The 19,605-nt window shown below is 34.6% G+C and overlaps 5 protein-coding genes and 1 long non-coding RNA gene across 7 annotated transcripts; 2 read left to right on the forward strand and 4 right to left on the reverse strand.

The window, feature by feature from the left end:
- Nucleotides 1-1,808: 1,808 nt before the first annotated feature.
- LOC103490588 (histone H2B) lies at nt 1,809-2,561 on the forward strand. The gene has a single exon (XM_008450160.3). The coding sequence runs from the start codon at nt 1,905-1,907 to the stop codon at nt 2,361-2,363; it is 459 nt and encodes a 152-aa protein (XP_008448382.1). The 5' UTR covers nt 1,809-1,904; the 3' UTR covers nt 2,364-2,561.
- A 1,616-nt stretch (nt 2,562-4,177) lies between these two features.
- On the forward strand, nt 4,178-6,177 carry LOC103490589 (THO complex subunit 4A-like). Of its 2 annotated transcripts, none has more exons than XM_017045051.2 (5): nt 4,178-4,530; nt 4,637-4,783; nt 4,867-4,935; nt 5,019-5,203; nt 5,789-6,177. In XM_017045051.2, exons 1-5 carry the CDS (start codon nt 4,372-4,374, stop codon nt 5,940-5,942), a joined length of 714 nt encoding a protein of 237 aa, XP_016900540.2. In that variant the 5' UTR covers nt 4,178-4,371; the 3' UTR covers nt 5,943-6,177. The 2 variants fall into 2 exon arrangements, with proteins under 2 accessions (XP_016900540.2, XP_008448388.2); XM_008450166.3 differs by having other exon boundaries at nt 4,211-4,530; nt 5,733-6,177.
- A 3,010-nt stretch (nt 6,178-9,187) lies between these two features.
- On the reverse strand, nt 9,188-9,726 carry LOC103490590 (histone H4). The gene has a single exon (XM_008450167.3). It carries the CDS (start codon nt 9,642-9,644, stop codon nt 9,333-9,335), a length of 312 nt encoding a protein of 103 aa, XP_008448389.1. The 5' UTR covers nt 9,645-9,726; the 3' UTR covers nt 9,188-9,332.
- A 2,092-nt stretch (nt 9,727-11,818) lies between these two features.
- LOC127144028 (uncharacterized) lies at nt 11,819-14,858 on the reverse strand. The gene is made up of 2 exons (XR_007815586.1): nt 14,103-14,858; nt 11,819-13,758 (listed from the first exon to the last, which is right to left on the reverse strand). It is a non-coding gene; the product is annotated as an uncharacterized LOC127144028 (long non-coding RNA).
- A 212-nt stretch (nt 14,859-15,070) lies between these two features.
- Nucleotides 15,071-15,644, reverse strand: LOC103490591 (histone H4). Its single transcript, XM_008450168.3, has one exon. It carries the CDS (start codon nt 15,510-15,512, stop codon nt 15,201-15,203), a length of 312 nt encoding a protein of 103 aa, XP_008448390.1. The 5' UTR covers nt 15,513-15,644; the 3' UTR covers nt 15,071-15,200.
- A 2,644-nt stretch (nt 15,645-18,288) lies between these two features.
- On the reverse strand, nt 18,289-18,822 carry LOC103490592 (histone H4). Its single transcript, XM_008450169.2, has one exon. The coding sequence runs from the start codon at nt 18,731-18,733 to the stop codon at nt 18,422-18,424; it is 312 nt and encodes a 103-aa protein (XP_008448391.1). The 5' UTR covers nt 18,734-18,822; the 3' UTR covers nt 18,289-18,421.
- Between the last annotated feature and the right edge of the window lie 783 nt (nt 18,823-19,605).

The raw sequence follows: 19,605 nt of genomic DNA on the forward strand, positions 1-19,605 counted from the left end.
TAGTTATATTTTTGTGTCTAAAATAACTAAATTTGTATACATCCTGTAGTTATTTTTCTATAAAACTAAATCAAAACTGGTTAATAATGAACTAAACTATAATAATTTATTATTGATTTTTTTAAGAAAATTCTCCCATATCTATGGATTAGTTAGATTTATGGTTTAGGGTAATTTCCTGTCTTTCACTGATTAGTATTGTAGGACATATAGGGTATTTTGGTTTTGCTAATTATTATTATTTTTTTTATCTATAAAGTTCAATTTGCTATTTTACTATTTTGATTCTTTTTTTGTTATTTTCTCAAATAAATTTTAAAAATCTGCTACTTTATTGTTAAAACAAATTAAACTGTTTGTCTTCTTTTTCCTCTCTAATTTTTCCCTCTACCTACACCTATTCCACTCGGAAAAACCATCGTGAAGCTCTTTGGTTAAAATCTGTGTTCATTAAAAATCTTCGCAGTGGAGAAAAAAAAAATCATTTGATCGAAATTCGTTAAAGCATTGAAGTTTTCCACTGTCCATCTGTTTAAAATTATTATTGGAAATGACTTATTTTGGGCTTAGCCCAAATAGCAAAGCTATTAACCTTTGTCCCACATGAATAAAACTTTAAATGGGATGAAGAAATATAAACTTCTATCGTTGAAGGGGACTACAAATTAAGTAAGTGGTGATAGTATAACCCTGTCCCATACGTGCCATCGCCGTCCGGTCGAGCAACCGAGTTTAAAAGCTAGGTTCTTTTTCTTTTCTCTCTCTTTTTTTTTAATTAACAAATGGTTTAAAAAAAGATTAATTTTTTTAAATCAACTATATACAAACCTACCATCTAAAAAATATTTTCTAATGTTATAGAAAACAACATACATAAAACATGAGACAGAAGATTGTTACTACAAAGATAAGAAATAAAAAATGATATGTTTATATACCTTTTTTTTTTTCAAATATTTTTGGTGAATCAAATGAAATTAATTTTTGGTTAACAAATAAATATATTTGGAGATTATAAAAAAAAATTAAACGGACTACATCTTCCCCAATATAAAAGAAATCAAACTAAATCAAAATTGCACGGTTACATTAAATCAAAACTAAAAAAATGACAAAATTCAAAATTCAAACCGTGACATAACACATTTTACTCAAGTCTGCCAAAGTTTATTCAAAATTCATTCACGATCATGTTATAGACGATTTCATTTATCTTCTACAAAAATAAAGTCCAAAATATTTGAAAAGTCATACATCGGATGATCAAATATGGCATATTGAAAATATAGGCATGTGTGTCGATCAAATCTGACATATCGAAAATATTAGACATTTATGTTGCATATGATTTGCCATAAAAATAAAATTTATTGTGGATGTTTTTTTTCTTTATTTGTTTTGCCAAAAATTGAGCAGCCCCAAACTAATTTGACATTCCATCCAATTCTTCATACATTTTTTGAAGTCGTTCCTCCTATGAACCGTTGATTATTTGCTCATTTAGAACACGATCCAACGAACGCGATTCAAGACAGGTCAGCAATCTGTGGCCTTAGCCCACCAGCGAATTAGAACTGATTGAACGCAAATATGGGCCTATGAAAATCCATTGGCCCAACGTAGCCTCATTCGGTCTGCCAAGAAGGAAACTTTTTCCGAAGTTATTCCTCTTACCTACCGTTGATTATTTTCTCATCTAAAACACGATCCAACGCATGTTATTCAAGACAGGTCAGCAATCTGTGGCCGTAGCCCGTCAGCGAATCAGAACTGATCGAACGCTAGTATATATATATTAGTCCAACCACATTCTTCAAGGATTATACATTATTCCGCTCCTTGTTAATCGTATCGAATTCGATCCTTAATTTTCCACCGCCTTTCCTTCTTCCGAACAAATTCCGATGGCACCGAAGGCAGATAAGAAGCCCGCCGAGAAGAAGCCGGCCTCCGACAAGCCGGCCGAGGAGAAGAAAACCGTTGCAGAGAAAGCCCCAGCGGAGAAGAAGCCCAAGGCCGGTAAGAAGCTTCCAAAGGAAGGCGGCGCTGCTGCCGGAGACAAGAAGAAGAAGAGGATGAAGAAGAGTGTAGAGACGTACAAGATCTACATCTTCAAGGTGCTGAAGCAAGTTCATCCAGACATCGGAATTTCCAGCAAGGCCATGGGAATCATGAATAGTTTCATCAACGATATCTTTGAGAAACTCGCCCAAGAGTCATCTAAATTGGCTCGCTACAACAAGAAGCCCACCATCACTTCACGGGAGATCCAAACGGCCGTCAGGCTTGTTCTTCCCGGTGAGTTGGCCAAGCACGCTGTATCTGAAGGCACAAAGGCGGTGACTAAGTTCACAAGTTCTTAAAGCTTTATTTAGTGTCGATTGAAATCCTATAGGTGGTTTTAGATGAAATAAATTAGGCTTAGTATCTTTATTTTTAATTATTACGGTGTATTTGTGTTTTAATATCTTTTGGATTTGTGAATTTCTTTTCACATATATAGATGCTTTTGTAAATGCTTCTTTCGATGTGCTGGTAATTGAAGTGATTTTGTTCATCAAGTACTTTTTTTTTTTTTTTTTTTTTGTCTCTGATCTTTGAATCATTACTGGAACTCTGTCTGCTAAGACGATGAACTAGGGTTTTCTTGTAGGTTATTAGAAATTTGATACTTAATGTTTAGGAACAATTTTCGCTTTGAATTTAGGATATTCAAATGGGTATCTAATGTAATCGTTGAGGGACTATTTTATACTCGTGTAGGGATTGTCAGTTGCATTGTTCATTGAAACCATGCCCATTTCTTTATAATGTTTGTGTAATTTCACGGCCTTGGTGTAGCTAGCTTTATTCTGAATTGAATTGTACCCTCTTTTTGATAACTTTCTGTTAGAACATCTTTCAAGATTGTATGTATGCATTTCCATTTCGTTACTTATTTAGTTATTGAGTTCATGACATGTTCATCAGATATGGTGAGAAATTTGCATCTGTTTTGAACTTTGAGGAGGTTTGTATAAGTTGTGGATTAGTTGATTAAAGTTAGAGTGTTCGTATCCTTCAAAATCAAACTACGGGGTTTTGTTTTAAAAATCCAATAGAAAATTGGTTAATATAGCACTTAATACTTGGTACTTTCGCTTTTACATTATCTAGATCTTAAATTTTAGTGCTCAAGATTAATGATTAAATAAGAACACAATATCTAAATATATTAGAGTGAAAATCTAAATCTTAATAGAAGAAAAATAAGAAGTAACGAAATGATCTAATATATTAGAGTGAAAATCTAAATCTTAATAGAAGAAAAATAAGAAGTAACGAAATGATCTAATATATTTAGATTTTCCTAATAATGTAATAAAACTAACACAAATATTAAAGGCATGTGTAACAAAAAGTAAAAGTTCTAGATTTGCCATCGAATTTTGCAACGTTACTTCTTTTTCTTCTCCTAGGCAATTTATCATTATTTTTTTTTTGTTGTTATTTGTTCATTGTGATTTATTATCTTAAAAAAATTCATATAATTTTAAGCAGTTTATTATGCTATTTAAATCTCCTATTTTATTTTAATCAGTTTAGATAAGATCATTTGACAAAGCTATTTCACGATTGTTTCAATTGTCTTTTTTGAGATCGCTTTAAATGATCAATACGATCATTAGATTTGAAGTTTTTCATGATCTTTTACGATCATTTAACTATAGTCAACACGATCATTTTAAGTATATTATTTCATTGCACTGTCGTCTATCTTTGTGATATATCTTAAACAAGTGTGTAGTTATGATACAAAATAATGTGTAAGGATTCGACAATCATTTACCAATATCGAAACGATCTTGGTACAGGATTGTGCGTAAATGATCATGTACTAAGATTGTTTACCAAAATCTAAATCATCATGTAACAAGATTTTCACGTACGGGTGGAGGTACCTTTTTTATTTGAGATGGTGGGTTATGAATTTTTTTGGTTTTCAAAATTATTGTATATGAGGTATATATACGCGTATTTCGTTGTATTTTTTAAAATATCCCTAAACTTTTGTGTTTCTTTTGAGTAAATAGTTTATTTATCTTTTGTTTTTTTTTGTTTGGAGAAAACCCGTTAAAATTTCCTGACATATTTTGAGTATATTTATATTGGGGAGGGTGAAACGGCGTCGTAATTTTGAACAACGCGTATAAACTACGCGGTCTTCTTAGGTCTTTATATCGACTAAGAAAATCGGCCTCCATCGCCAAAGCTCTCTGCCCAAACCATTTCACCGTCGCGGAATCTCCCAAACCCTAACTTCCCTTTTTCTTCTTAGTCTTCTCTTTTCGATTACTTCCTTCACTGTTTTCGTCCAATTTCCCTTCAACCATGGCCGCTCCTTTGGACATGAGTCTTGACGATATCATAAAGAACAACAAGAAATCCAGATCCGGAAATTCGAGAGGACGCGGAAGAGGTTCTGGACCTGGTCCCGTCCGTCGATTTCCCAATCGCGCCGCTAACCGCACACCTTATTCCGCTCCCAAGGTATGGTTTCGAGTTTCTCGAGATTTTCGTCTATTTGTCTTGATTTAGCCCCTTTAATTCTGGATTAAGGTTTTGTTTTGAACGTTTTTTATTTGGTAAACGTTAGGCGCCGGAGACGACGTGGCAACATGATATGTTCGCCGATCCGAGTTCTGGATTCATTGGGCAAGGTGGGCGAGCTTCTGCTATTCAGACTGGGACTAAGCTTTATATATCTAATTTAGATTACGGTGTTTCTAACGAAGATATTAAGGTATTTATACTTCTTGTGGACGAGTGGAGTGAAAAGAGATTTCCTTTCTTGTTTGCTTTTGTTGACAGTCTGCGTGTTTGCAGGAGCTTTTTTCTGAAGTCGGTGATATGAAACGTCACGGAATCCATTATGACAAAAGTGGGAGATCCAAGGTATCTTACGAGGCCTGGCATAAGATACCGGTTCTTTTGCATTATCTATTTTTGGGCGAAGTTAATAAACTCTCTGTCTATAGGGAACAGCGGAAGTAGTTTTCTCACGACGACTAGATGCTGTTGCGGCTGTCAAGAAGTACAACAACGTTCAGCTTGATGGAAAACCAATGAAGATAGAGATCGTTGGAACTAATATTTCCACGCCTGCTGTTGGTCCTACCGCTGCCGTGAACCCTTTCGAAAATTCAAATGGGGCTCCGAGAAGGTTAAACCCTATTATGTTTTCATGCCTAATCATTGAAATTAGAACATAGATTTGTTTATAATTGGGTGGAATAGTTTACTACATCAGCATAGTGCAACATAATATATCATGAATATTATATATAGCTGTTGAAAGTTTGGGATATCAATTGATTGATATTAGCTGTTTTCAGATTCTTGAGAGTCCGATTATAACTGCTGAAAGTTTTCTTCCCCTTGTTTTGGTGACCATTATTTCTGCTTATAAAGAATTTGTATTATGGCCTCCTCATTTGTTGTATTAGTGAACTTATGGTATATTTTAGGTGAAGTATGCTGTTGTATGTCTTCTTGGGGAAATTTGTCTCTGATACTGACAATTATGGCATATGAATTCGGACTTGAATCACTTTTTTACAGATTTGTACACGATAAAGATGGTCGGAGCCTTTTTTTTTTTTTCATTTTTAGTGTGTCCCCTTTATTCAAATCTCTTTATATTTTGAGCTCAGTTTATTTGGCTTTGTTTTACATTTGTTTTATATAATCAGCGATACCATCCTCTGAGCCATCCATATCATTGTGACATTCATTTTCTACGGAACAGGCAGCAAGGTAGGGGTGGTCCGCCATCACGCCAACGTGGTCGTGGTTTTGGAAGGGGGCGTGGGCGGGGAAGAGGCCCAAGTGAAAAGGTTTCTGCTGAAGATCTTGATGCCGACTTGGAAAAGTATCATGCTGAGTCTATGCAGATAAATTAGTTGGTTCTTATATAGATGCTTTTGGTTCAACGACCACGATCTGTTCTCTGTATCACCACCATTGTCTAAACTTGGCAGAAAAGGGCTATAGTTTTTCCCTAAATTGGTTTGAATTTCTTTACAGCTTTTGGGCTTTCTATTGTTAGATTTTGACTTCAGCACGGTAATGTAATTGATGAACAGTAGTCAGTGTGTACTCTGCTTTCATTCATTAAGTCCTTTCTGTTTCATTTAATGAGTTGGGAATCAAAGGATCTACTATTTCCCTTAGCCTGATCACATCTGCAAGGGTGAATTGCTTGGAATAAAGCGCTGGCTGCTAATTATACAACAAATGAGTTGCGGTTCCCCATTGAGGTAGATGTCTATATTTTTGTGCTGCTAATTTCCATATGTTTCTCTCATGATTGTAACTAATGATGTTTCTCTTTTAATTTTTTTCAGGGAACCTCAACTCAATAAATCTAATATGTAAGGCATTGAACTCAGAGTTGGCTATAACGTGCTAAAAGATGAACAGTCTTCGTAGCTATGGATCCGACTCGAGTCGAATGAAATTAAGAAATTTCCAAGATGAATAAGCCTTTGTTGGTGTATGGAATCTTTGCCTGCGTACTATAGTAAAAATGCCTGATAATAGGTGAGATATCATTATTTTAAAGTAATTGTCGTTCAAATGTGTGCAACTTGGTGGTGGTATTCTACTGCTGTGCGTGTGGAGAGAATCCGCAGAGCAGTTTGCCGCAACTCAGAGGCCTGCATTTGAGGTAGCATACCATCACTGTTGAGGGACAGTCAAGTTTTTTTACTGCTCAAGTGCTAGTCTTGCAACATGATCTCTTTCATTAGACAATGGATAGCATCATGGCATTTTGACCCTGATCAACGAGCGGTAAAAACTTGGTGTCTTCGGAATCATATTCAATGCATTTACATTTGTTTGAATATTTGAAAACAACCTGCGTGGGGATTGAGACGAATATGTTGGGGTAAGGAGCAATGCCATTGGATTTTCATATTATTCTTTTCATGACATAGTATCAATAGCGTAAATAGGTATGTTGATATCACTTTCTTCATATTTCCATCCTCCCCTCCAATTAAACTTGGGCCAGTTTTTGATTGTTTATTTGTACAAAGCTATAATGTGTATGTCAATATCGATTTACGGCTGAGTGTGGTTTATATAGATACTAGGATGTATAATGTTCTAATTTTTAGATTATTGCGTAGTTGGTCTGATTTTGCACGATGGAATCAAATGGTGTCAGTGCTAGGAAGACGGCAACTCTCATTTAGAAGCCTTTTTTTTTTTAATCTTTTTAGAAAAGAACAATACCAAACGATCAAACGTTGTTCTTTACACCAAGTCCTCATATTGGCCTTCGTATGTAAAGTTTAGGGTACTTTAAATCCTCTAAGTCGGTCTACATCCTATTTTGTTCTTGAATCTTGCATCTTATTCTATTTTTGTCCACTCCTGAAAGTTTTGTTGACTGATCTTCTGAAAAGCTTGATATTTGCTACCAAAACATTTAGTGAAATACCTTCTTGGTGTCTTAGCTTATTGGAATAGGTGCATCTGGTTAAGGGTCTTTGAAATGGTCTTGAAGGTTGTAAGAATAGGTTTAATAGGACCTTAAACCACTAAAAACAAACAGGAAATTGACGCGTTTAATAGATAATATAATGATATTAAACATAAATTTTTTCTTCTGTTTCTACACCATTCTATTCTCTTTTTTTTTCTTCATCTGCCTCTATCAAGTGTCATTTACCTCTATGTACCATTCTCACTATTGTAAAGCATCAATAATTGGGTGTCCTCTCTAGATGTTTCTCACTCAATTTTCTCAAGCATTTCGTGAAAGACTCCATTGATTAGACATTTTTATAAAAAGAATTGCGATTCTTCCCTTTTACTTACTGCGTTGGTTTTCCTTTAGGATTTTGTTTTTTTGAATGGGCTTTTTATACAATGAAACATATATTATTTTGTAGGGATTGTCACAATTTTTAATTTTCAGATAGTCTTCAGGATGTTAAATTGACGGAGGGAAGAATGTAGGAAGAAAATCTTCATCTGTAATTCATGTCGCTGTCTATCTACCTCCACATGGATTGGGGGACTTCTCCTGTTTGATGAAATTGAACCCAAAGTTAGAGCCATCTTGCTCCAGTACGTTGGATATCTGTGGTTAAATCTAGAGAATCCAATTCGAAGACTCCGTGAAATCCTAATCCTAATTAAGACTCAATTCTGAGGTGCAATTCACAGAATCCCTAAGCTAAGTAAAGTAGTCAATTCCTTATAGGAGTTGTAATTCTCGTACTTGAGGACGCGTCCGTCGGGGAAGATCTGATGACGGTGGGGAGGCAGCAGGGAAGGTTGGTGCGGCATAAAGTCATGTAAATTTACAGAATACCGTTTCTTGAGATTTAACCCAAGCACTTCAGAAATTTTACTCTTTAAGAAATACAGATTTAGTTGGAAGAAACCCAGAAAATAGAATCATGTAGAACTATTTGATACATAATCTGCTTGGACAAGGTTTTTTCGATTCAACGTGTCAGTTTTCTGTTCACTTTTAATGGTTTTGTTGGTTTGATAGCAGTTTTGTTGGAAGATGTACTCTAACCAATCGGTGCACTCCTCTAATTGAAAACAACCTAGATTCTTAAAGGATGCAATCTTATTTGGCATCTCTAGTGTGTATGTAAACTAGTTTACTATTTCGTTGAATAGTCAATATTAGTAAATGGAAACAAGAGCTTATTAATGTATGAGTTACAAAGCTCACTCTCTTTGTTTTTGTACAAGCAATTTCATAAAATCATCATAACATCAGTCAAAAAAGATGTTTGCACCTAAACGATACACAAAAACACTTTCTGAAATGAATATAATGTTGCTTGGTTTAAAAATTAACATAAATAATTAAATTTTTCATAAAACAGTGGACAGAGAAGTATATAAGAGGGGGAAGAGAGATCTTTATAAAGAGAGGAAGTGAAAACGATTGGTTTGCGTAGAAATGAAACAAAAGAGTCCCTTTTAACAAAACAATTTTATCGCAACCATTTAAGTCCTTGCTAAATCCCAATTATCTAAATTCAACTCTGTCAATCTGTTGGTGGTTTAACATAATTTCCAAGCAGGAACAGAATAGATATAGAAATCTGTCAACCCGAACATTGCTATAAAATTTCGTAGCTTGTGAAAGAAAGAGAAGATAACTTGGACATATTAAGAGGTCATAATTCTCTAATTCATTATCTCAAAAGTTTAAGAACAGACGAGCACAATATAAATCTATAAAACCAGTAACGCCTTGGAGAACCCAGTTCAACAGCCAAGATCTACAATCATTCTTGCAACCGAACGACAACTTAACCTCCAAAGCCATACAGAGTCCTCCCCTGCCTTTTCAAGGCATAAACCACATCCATGGCCGTCACGGTCTTCCTCCTTGCATGCTCGGTGTAAGTAACAGCATCACGAATCACATTCTCAAGAAAGATCTTCAAAACCCCTCTGGTTTCTTCATAGATCAATCCACTGATACGCTTCACACCACCTCTACGAGCCAAACGGCGGATTGCAGGCTTTGTAATGCCCTGAATATTGTCTCTCAAAACCTTACGGTGACGCTTTGCTCCTCCCTTTCCCAATCCCTTACCTCCCTTTCCGCGGCCAGACATATTTCAGAGAAGATGGGTGATTCCGGGGGATGAAGAAGAATTGGGCCAATTGGAAAGTTCGAATTTTGTTGTGAAGATGAAGAAATGGGTGGGGGAAGAATATATATGTGTGATTGATTGAGGATAGAAATATGACGTCCGTTGGATCTTTTGTTGATCGACGGATGAAAAGGTCGATCCATGTGAAAGAAACGCGGATGGTGGTAAGGATTTTGAGAAGTGAAATAAATAGCGGTTTGATTTAATATTTTTGGCGGGTAGAGGGCGGGAATGGTGAACTCCCAAAACTTATGTCCCAAAATTATTAGAATTTAGAATTGAATTTGTGGTTTCTTTGAGGACACAAAAGAACAATTTTTTAAAAAATTAATAACAAATGGGTCTTTTACTTGCTTGATACTATTCTAGAAGGTTCTTAAAATGTCTATTGACATATTGTATGTAAACTAAATTTTAGGCGCGTTCAAAATAATTGTTAATTCAAACAACTCGGGTTATCCAACCCAAACCATAAGGTCCTACGTTGTACAAACAATGGTCGAGTTGACCCAACCAGACCTGAATATCAATATAATATACATATTAAAAAAAACCATAACATGAGCTTTAAATCTAAACGCGATCGTGGTGACTTGATAAGCAATCGTTTTGACTATGCTAACCTACCAACCCAATTCGACTCAACCTGAATTTTTTTGATTGGGTTGGTTCGACCCTAAACCGATATGGTTCATTTTTTACCAACCTGGTTATTGCGGGTTGGTCCATATTTTTACTCAAACCCAGCTTATGTACACTCTCACTAAATTTCTCTAGAATTAGGTTGAAATATATGAATAAATTGTTAGAATCCTAGGGAAATTCTATTGCTCAAGCTTCACAGATCTTACACCTAAGAATAGAAGTTAGAGAAATACTTTGAGTAAAATGTGAGTGTTTTGATAGTGTAAAATAGTGTTAATCTTCACATTGTCTATCTTTGTAAGTTCTTAATAAAAGTTTCTTTATTAAAAAGTAGGTTTCGTTTTCTCTTTTGTGTCAATTTCATTAACATTACGAACATCCTTCACACTCGAAGCAATATTGTTAATCTAGATATGACTTGATTATTTCAGGATTAGTATACATTCATTGACTTTGCCGGTTGACTCTCGATAGATTTTAACATAGTGTTAAATTTTATAGATTTTAACATAGGATTAAATTTCATATTGCATCAATATTTTTATCAAAATGTCTACATTATAAATAATGTATCATCATTTCTATTATATCGATAAAGAAATCAATGAAACATAAGTGTGATATAACTTTGGATCAAAAATTCATTTTACTAATAGGAATAAGAAGTTAGCACCTTTGTCAAAATTCAAAAGGAAAAGTTAGAAGACTTCAAATAATGAAACATAATAGAGGCCAATCAAAATTGATCAAGCAAACCTTCAATCTAAATATTGAGTAAACCAAAGTCCAAGAATAAATTATCCAAGATCAACAAGCTAAAGTTTTGTTAGTCTCATATTTTCATTTATAATTGAGTTGAATAGTTAAAAAAAAAAAAATTGTGTAATGTTTAAAATTGAGTTTTTTTTTTCCTTGCAAAGTTTTTCAATTTCTCACATAGATAGAACTATCGAAACACGATCTTTTAAGGAGCAGGGTAGTTTGTTGAACCATAATAAATTAAAAGGCCACTTTTTTACAATGGCAAAAAGTCAAATATACAAAATTAATGAAAGATTTACAAAAGCTATTTACATTAGTGTATGGAACACACAATATGTTTTCTATAGGAAACATTGATTGTTTGTTGTATAGTTATCCGATCCAAAACACTTGTAAAAAAATGTATTTAAATGTGTCAAAGTGAAACTAGAGGTAAATATTAATATGTTGGGAGGTTTTTGTAAAATTAAAGACAACTCTAAAACATGATGGAAGTGGTTTCAACTTTCTATATTTGGAAGATAATTTTAAGATAAAAGACAACACTCCAAATGATGTTTTAAAAAGCTTTAGAAAACCCACCTCTGTAAACTCTATCACCTAAAACATGCATATACCGTTAATTATGAAACACCTCTTGTTTTTGCAAATAAACCCAATGAAACATAAGATTTTTCAACAAGTCAAAACAACAGTTTTTGCAATTATGAAAAATCTGAAACAAGATCAAGAAGCAAAAAAATTCAAAAGAATAAACTTAACAAAACCAGCAAACTCACATTTAGTTCTATAACAAGTACAAATTTTCTTACAATAAATCGACAAACGAAATCGCTAACAAAACAAATGGATGAAGTTTGCGAAAGAATTCATCCTGTGTCTTCATATAGTTCATGGTTGCCATTGCCATCTAGTAGCTGACACTGTTAAATCGGAGATGGTCATGGACTTCCTGTTGTCTATTGCACAGAAAGAAAGAGTTAGAGGTATTTCTACTAAGGGTCACTGTCGTCGTCGTGTCTATGGGCCTGTATCATTTAGAGAGTAATAGGATGAGCATCCCATATCGAATCTTTCGTATTTGTTAAAAACTCAGAATTATACAGAAGAAGATGGGAAAGAGGAAAACAAAAGGTGTCTTGGAAAGCTTATCCAACAACCAAAAGTAGTATAGTATAGTACCCATTGAATGGTCAATGATACAATCGACTGTGGAAAGCTCAACTCTTTATAAGGGTCATAATTTACTACAATTAAAAAGCTTTGGGATCTAAAGTTCATAAGAGTGTGTTCTACTCTTCTGGCACAAGTGTGTATTACTGGAGGCCTAACAAGATATGAACAATAAATGTGATGGAACAATGTCTTAAAAGGTTCTGGGGGAAGACACTGTACTAACAGAGATGTTCTTAAGATCGTAGGTCTATGTGGAGGCTTTGCAGATTCACAGACATGAGAATGTAAATGAACTAGGATCAACATTTGTGGGATTTCTACAGTCCCTCCAATCCCGTTTGTGATGTAGGAACCCCTTCAGGTTCAGCATCAATATTCTCAAACCTATCTAAATCTAAGATTCTGCTCAGACATGCTGGAAAGAAGCTAGCTGAATTTTATGTAAATCATAAAGGGCAGGTAACCTGAAAGGATTTGAATCTTGAAATGATGTCTTTTTCCATTATATACATAACATACCAACACGTTCCAACAGTTCTATATTGCATAAGTTATGTTGGCTACCGAAGTTGTTAAGGAGATCAGTACATTATTAAAAAATACATGGTATTCTAAAATCTACAATATCGAAGATCCATTGATTCTAACCTCTGGTTGGGGATCAAAAGAAAAAAATTCAAAAACTCTTGGATGATCCACGTGAAGAGGAAGAACTGTATGGAGGTTAAAGTCAAACATGGAAAGGTGGAAAAAATCCAATGTGGTCTTGATAGTGTTTAAGGACATTTGTTAAAAATCACATGAGTGAGGAGATGGTAAGAGCACCTGACAATTCTGGATGAACCGAGACCGATCAACAGGAAGGCAAGAGGAAAGAGAACAGTGATCAAGTATGCCAATGAAAAACAGAGTAAAAAATTATAGCATTGGACAAAGGGTGCATAAAAAAAAACAAGAGGATGGCTTAACAGGTGGATCAAGGGGTGAAATTCTGATTAAGTTTAAATGACTTCAAACTTCAAACTTCATCATAATTCACAATTCACAAAGTTATAACTAACATAAGAAGGCTAACACATACCAGGGTAGCAAAAACTGAATGATGCAAGGTTGGCTCTCATTTGTATTGGTTCAGGGGAATACTAAATCGCAAAAACCCACAATATCTCCCTGTTCCATATCAAGGACTTGAAGCATGGGTCAAATGTGGATCAATCAGTAAATCTACGAACAGTGCTACAGGTAAAACATGCTATTGGAAAAATCAGGCAGTCTCTTTCAAGAGCCACGTAATCTTGAATTATGAACATTACTGAAAGTTACTGGCAGCAATGAGAATATTACACATCAAAAAGACACAGAGGCAGCTATACTCACAGGGTCTTCCACTATATACATAGAAAGCTAGAAAGGAAAAGAAACAAAATCAGCCTCTTCATACATGCAGGTACTGTAAAGTTACCGATGAAAGGGAGAATGAACACTCAGCATTCTGTTAAACCAAAAGAAGCAAACATCAAAAAGAATGAGATCCAGCCATAATCAGAAAAGCAATCAATAATTGCAAAAAAATTGCATTATTCATTCCCTAATATAATACAGTAGACAAAAATATCAATTCTAGAAAGAAACAAAACAGAAAAGAAGCGGGAAAGAACCAAAATAAGGGCAGATATAAAAATTGCGTAAAGTTTGGGTAGAAGTAAAAACAAGAGAGAAACAAATTGGAAAGTAAAAAACTTCAAGCATCCTCATCACATAGGCAAAGGCAAGTAAACAGGGTAGAAAAAAAGGAATAAATAAAGAACGTCCAAAATACCAATAACAGAATGCTACCTGGTAAGTGTTAACAGATCATAGAACGCACAGTTCAGCCAAGGGCTTCATCAGGTTGAGAAATGAATACAATCACGAAACCTCAATATTCTAAGCTCCATGACAAAAAGCAGGATGGAATGAAGTCTGCTACAGTAAATACCAATGAAAAATCATCCAGGGAGAGGTGTAAAAGGGCAACACAAAATGAATTCTCACCTGAAAATATTACTAAGCAAAAGAAGATGACTAAAGAAGTGCCTTCTTGTTCAAGCTGACATTTGAAGCATTAATTTCTACTGAAGGAATTAAAAGATTAACAGGCAACATTAATCCAAGCCTTCCAACTTAACAATGTTGGCAGGTAAGAGTAAATTCATGTCTACATCTTGCACAAATTCATGTCTAAGAAATATACTTGATTCATGGAAAAACAAATAGAGACGACACATACTTCCATTCAAGCAAAGCACAGATTAAATATATCATCTTTCTTGGTAGAAAATAAAATTATTAAATTCCTACCATTGGCAAACGACCAAATTGCTCTCAGAGCACCAAAAATACATTTCGAATTAAGTTCTGAAAGATTCGAATTCAAAACAAAATCTATCAGTTAACCCTAAGTTAAAAGCTTCAATTATATCACACATTAATGCGGCAACATATTACGAGATAAATTTGGAATACAAAATATAAGACATAGGGAGTGGTAGTTGAAACTAGATGTTCTAACCAAAGCACTGCTTCCAAAGAATAAAAAGATTCAGCGCTGACAGCTGAACTGTTCAAACCCTATACAATTTATTAGCCGAAGGAAACCGAAACTGTGCCTGCCTTTTTCTTGGATATGAACTTATAGCAAAGTTAACTGAAGTCAAATTGAAGACGGTTAAACAGTTATCTCGAAGAAAATTGTTAATTATCGAGACAAGAAGATCAAGAAAACTAGAAAAAGGAAACGAAAACCTTATAGCACATCGCATCAATGAAGTAAAACTTCCATCACTTCCAACTAATGAGGAATTAACTTACATTAATCAATAAGAACGAGTTCGACTACAAAATATAAGATCAAAGGTAATGGTCTACAATCATTCTTCGAATCAAACCCTAACCCTAACCTCCAAAACCATACAAAGTCCTTCCTTGCCTTTTCAAAGCATAAACCACATCCATAGCAGTCACCGTCTTCCTCCTTGCATGCTCAGTATAGGTAACAGCATCACGAATCACATTCTCAAGGAAAATCTTCAAAACCCCTCTGGTCTCTTCATAGATCAATCCACTGATACGTTTCACACCACCTCTACGAGCCAAACGGCGAATGGCAGGCTTGGTAATGCCCTGAATGTTATCTCTTAAAACCTTCCTGTGACGCTTTGCTCCTCCCTTTCCCAATCCCTTGCCGCCCTTACCACGCCCAGACATTGTCGCCGGTGATTGTGGGGTTAGACTAGAACAGCGATGTGGAACAATATCGGTTGTGAGTTTTGATTTTGATTTCGATGAAGATATAGTAACGATTGGGTTAATTTATGGAAGCGCAAATTGGAAACCTTGGTTTTGGCGTTTAGCTGAGAATTCTTTCCTCCGTTGGATCTTTGAAAGATGGACGGTTCAAAAGCTCGATCCGCGTGATTTCCTTAGGGATTGTACTTTAAAAAGTGTAAATTGTTTTTTTTTTAAAAAAAAAAAAAAAAAAAAAAAAAACTTTTTTTCATTTTTCCCGGGTAGCGGGTAATGTGAAATTCTTGAATCCGGGCAGCGGGAATGCCCAAATGTGGTTTTTTTTTTCGTATTTTAAGTGTCTAAATTTAAATACAAATTTATACGCTAAAAATAAAATTCTATATTTAACGAAACTTGTCTTCTTCTTCAATTTTTAGAATATATGATAGATTTATGAAGCGATGATGGTGCACAAACATCTTTCAACTCTTGGTCGTTGCTGTATATCTTAATCAATTAAATATATTTCTATTATTTTATATTTAATTGTGAAAGTAAAAAAATAATTTAATATATATGCGGGATATGTATATCATTTACAAGATGTTTGATCAGATTAAGCACTAATTTAGTATTGGGATGAGTCTACTCAATGTCTTAATCTGTGCATGAAGCACCTAGTTCATTTAAGCACTCAAGTATATTGTTCCTCATAAGGTGGTGGCTGGGCTACTTGTATAATTTATCGTTTAACATTCACTTGAGTGTACAATGTTGCAGGTTATTACACATTAATTCATGTTTAAATATAAATGTTATTGACATATCGCACATTTATCAATAAACTTTATAGTTCCCTCTTTATATACTTTTCGCTCTATTGAAGAATTCCACCTTGTAACTCTACACATTAGACACAAACTTCCTAATTCCAAATGTATTAACTTTATTTGGCTAGATCAAATAGCTACAAAAGAATAAAAGAATCACATGTAATTCTTTAGTAAGTAGGCATTCCCACAACTAAGTTCACTAATAGCCCTAATCAACGGAATGAAACCTACCTTCCATTCGTCTAAACTATCTATTTCCAACAAAAGTCTCCTGATACCATTGTGGATCATGCTCATACTTGCAGAAGTAGCATTGGTGATCAAATGCAGATTTGAATTGAGAAGCAGTTTGTTTTATTCTATCAACCTCCCCATATCTGCCAAGCCTAATGGAAAATATAATATGACATCCCAAAAGCACATAGCAAGGATCTCAATCAAGCCATCAAAAGGAAGTACAAGTACAACGATCGACTGATAAAACCGAAATAAAAGTAAATATGAGGTCATGAGACTAAAACAGAGAACATCAATAACTTGTTCGTTAAAGAAGCAAGCGTCGAAATGTGGATTCCTCAAGGAAGTGCTCAACCGACATTCTTTTGCTCACACTTCAACGGATGGACAAATGACCGTAAATTCAAGAACTTAACCTAGTTTAGATCAAACGCTCATTGACAAATGATATTATGATACAAAACGATCAAGAAGTTGAGATCACAGACCAGTATGCACATCTTCCATTGCTCGAGGGAAGTGCCCCTCTAAATCCACGTAAATGTAGGATAGCAAACAAGTACCAAAGCTTGAAAACCTCAATGATAACTAGACTCTGTGAACTTTAAAAGCATTACCAATGCTCTAGCACATCAACTTACAGCAAGAAACACCAAGGCATATTTGAGAATATACACCGACTACACAAAGATCAACTTCAAGTGTCCTACCTGAGACCCCGATCTAGGAAAAGCATGAAGATGGATGGGCATACACGCTGTAAAAGACCCCGAATTACTACACAAATTGAAAATGCATACGCTGCTCTTCAACTTACAGCACCAGTTAAGTAGAAGATGGATTGCCATCATTTAGACAAAAGTTGCAGCTGTAGCCAGTGAATACAACAGATTACTTAAACACATGAAGATGCAACGTTAAAACGCATTGTAATGATCATGACCACAGCTCTCAGAAGAGAAGATTAATGCATATTGTCAACCTGCAGAACACTTATGAAATGAACTGTTTTGAATCTAGGATGCAGTACCAAAATATGATAGGAAAGTAACGCCATTATGAAATATGACGAACCAAATAGCCAACAAAGAACTAGAAACTCTCGATCGTTTCTTCTTGACAAATCTGTAAAAGATCTTTCTTTGGTGGCACGTACAAATTCCTTAAGGTTATGTTGTTCAGACTTAAATATCAAGGAGAGACGATCATTTGAATATAATGTAAGTCTCTCAATAAACCTTTCACATGCACCCAGCAGAATGTTCTAAGTCGTCCAAGTTTAATGGATTCATTCAAACATGACTAATGGAACATCATACTTTGGGATGTGTAAATAACATAATTACAAAATGATCAATTACATTCAAGATCATTCACATCACAGATCTTTCAACTTCTAAGATTGCAATTCTTCAACATAATTATTAAAGATAATTAGCGGAATTTGTTCAACAAATTGGATTGCTGTTTATTTAAAAAGTCAGTAATACAAAGATTCTTGAATTCACAAGAAGCTTACCTAAATATTGGAACGGGACATCAAGGTTAAACGTTGTTTAAATCCCATAGTAAATGTTTAAAAAATTCGAACTTCACTAAACTGTATAAAACCTAAAGTTCGTAAATTGTTGAGTTTTTGCAGATGAATTCGGAAGAAGGAGAGAAATGGTGCAAGAGACAGATAGTGAGGTAAAAGCATAATTTGATAATGAACGATTATCATTCTAGCAGAACAATAAGAAAAGAACTTGCAGAAACAAAGAGACCCAGCAGAAAAGAGGCAACCTATACAACGATTCTCTAGACCAAAACCATAACCTAACCTCCAAAACCATACAAAGTCCTTCCCTGCCTTTTCAAGGCATAAACAACATCCATAGCAGTCACCGTCTTCCTCCTTGCATGCTCGGTGTAAGTAACAGCATCACGAATCACATTTTCGAGGAAAATCTTCAAAACCCCTCTGGTTTCCTCATAGATCAATCCACTGATACGCTTCACACCACCTCTACGAGCCAAACGGCGAATGGCGGGCTTGGTAATGCCCTGAATGTTGTCTCTCAAAACCTTCCGGTGACGCTTTGCTCCTCCCTTCCCCAACCCCTTTCCTCCCTTTCCACGGCCAGACATTTTCTTGATTGATTTGAAGTAATGAAGAAAGGATTAATTGATTGATTGGGAAATTTTGGTTAGTGCCCTAAAACACTTGTTTGGGGTATTTATCAATGTGACGATACAGAACTCCAAAATTCCAGTGGGATTTGGAGTTCGGAAACGAAGCACCTTATCCGTTGGATTATCGATGTAATCGACGGTTGAGAATGACGATCCGCGTGAAGCCTTTTCAAATCGAGGTTTGAAAATGCGCTTAGTTCAATTATTTGGCGGGCAAAGATAAATTTGTGAGTCGGGCAGCGGGAATTCCAAATTTGCTGACCTTTCCATCGTTTGTATATTTACATCTTAGTCTTAACAAAAATTGTGGTTATAACAACTTTGTTCTATATTTTTAACTTTTTAATTTCTTTAGTTTTATTCTTAATTTTAAGTTTCTTTATATTTAAAATTCGTTTTTACTGTTAGTTATTTTAATTTTTTAAAAAACTACGGAGAATTGTTAAATTGGTAAATAATTTGCTTTTTTTTTTTAGGTTTTTTTTTAAATAATACAACCAACCAACCAAATATTTGATCCGTATATAACAATTTTGAAAAAAAAAAAGGAAAAACTCATATGCCCACGATATGAAATACCAAAAATATATAAGTAAATATGTGATTAATTGACCATACACGTGCAAGTAATCTTTTTCTAAACAATTATATACTAAAGTCTAAACGATAATTTAGTTCATGATACACGATCGCATAGTTTCTTATAAACAATGGGGAAAAATACTTCAAATTTAAATGATTTGATATTATACTCTAAACAATGGTGATAAAGCTTCAAATATAAATGATCGTAAAATATAATCTGAGCACAATAGATAGATGATTGT

Source organism: Cucumis melo, chromosome 11 (assembly GCF_025177605.1).
Source record: "Cucumis melo cultivar AY chromosome 11, USDA_Cmelo_AY_1.0, whole genome shotgun sequence".
Lineage (NCBI taxonomy): Eukaryota > Viridiplantae > Streptophyta > Magnoliopsida > Cucurbitales > Cucurbitaceae > Cucumis > Cucumis melo.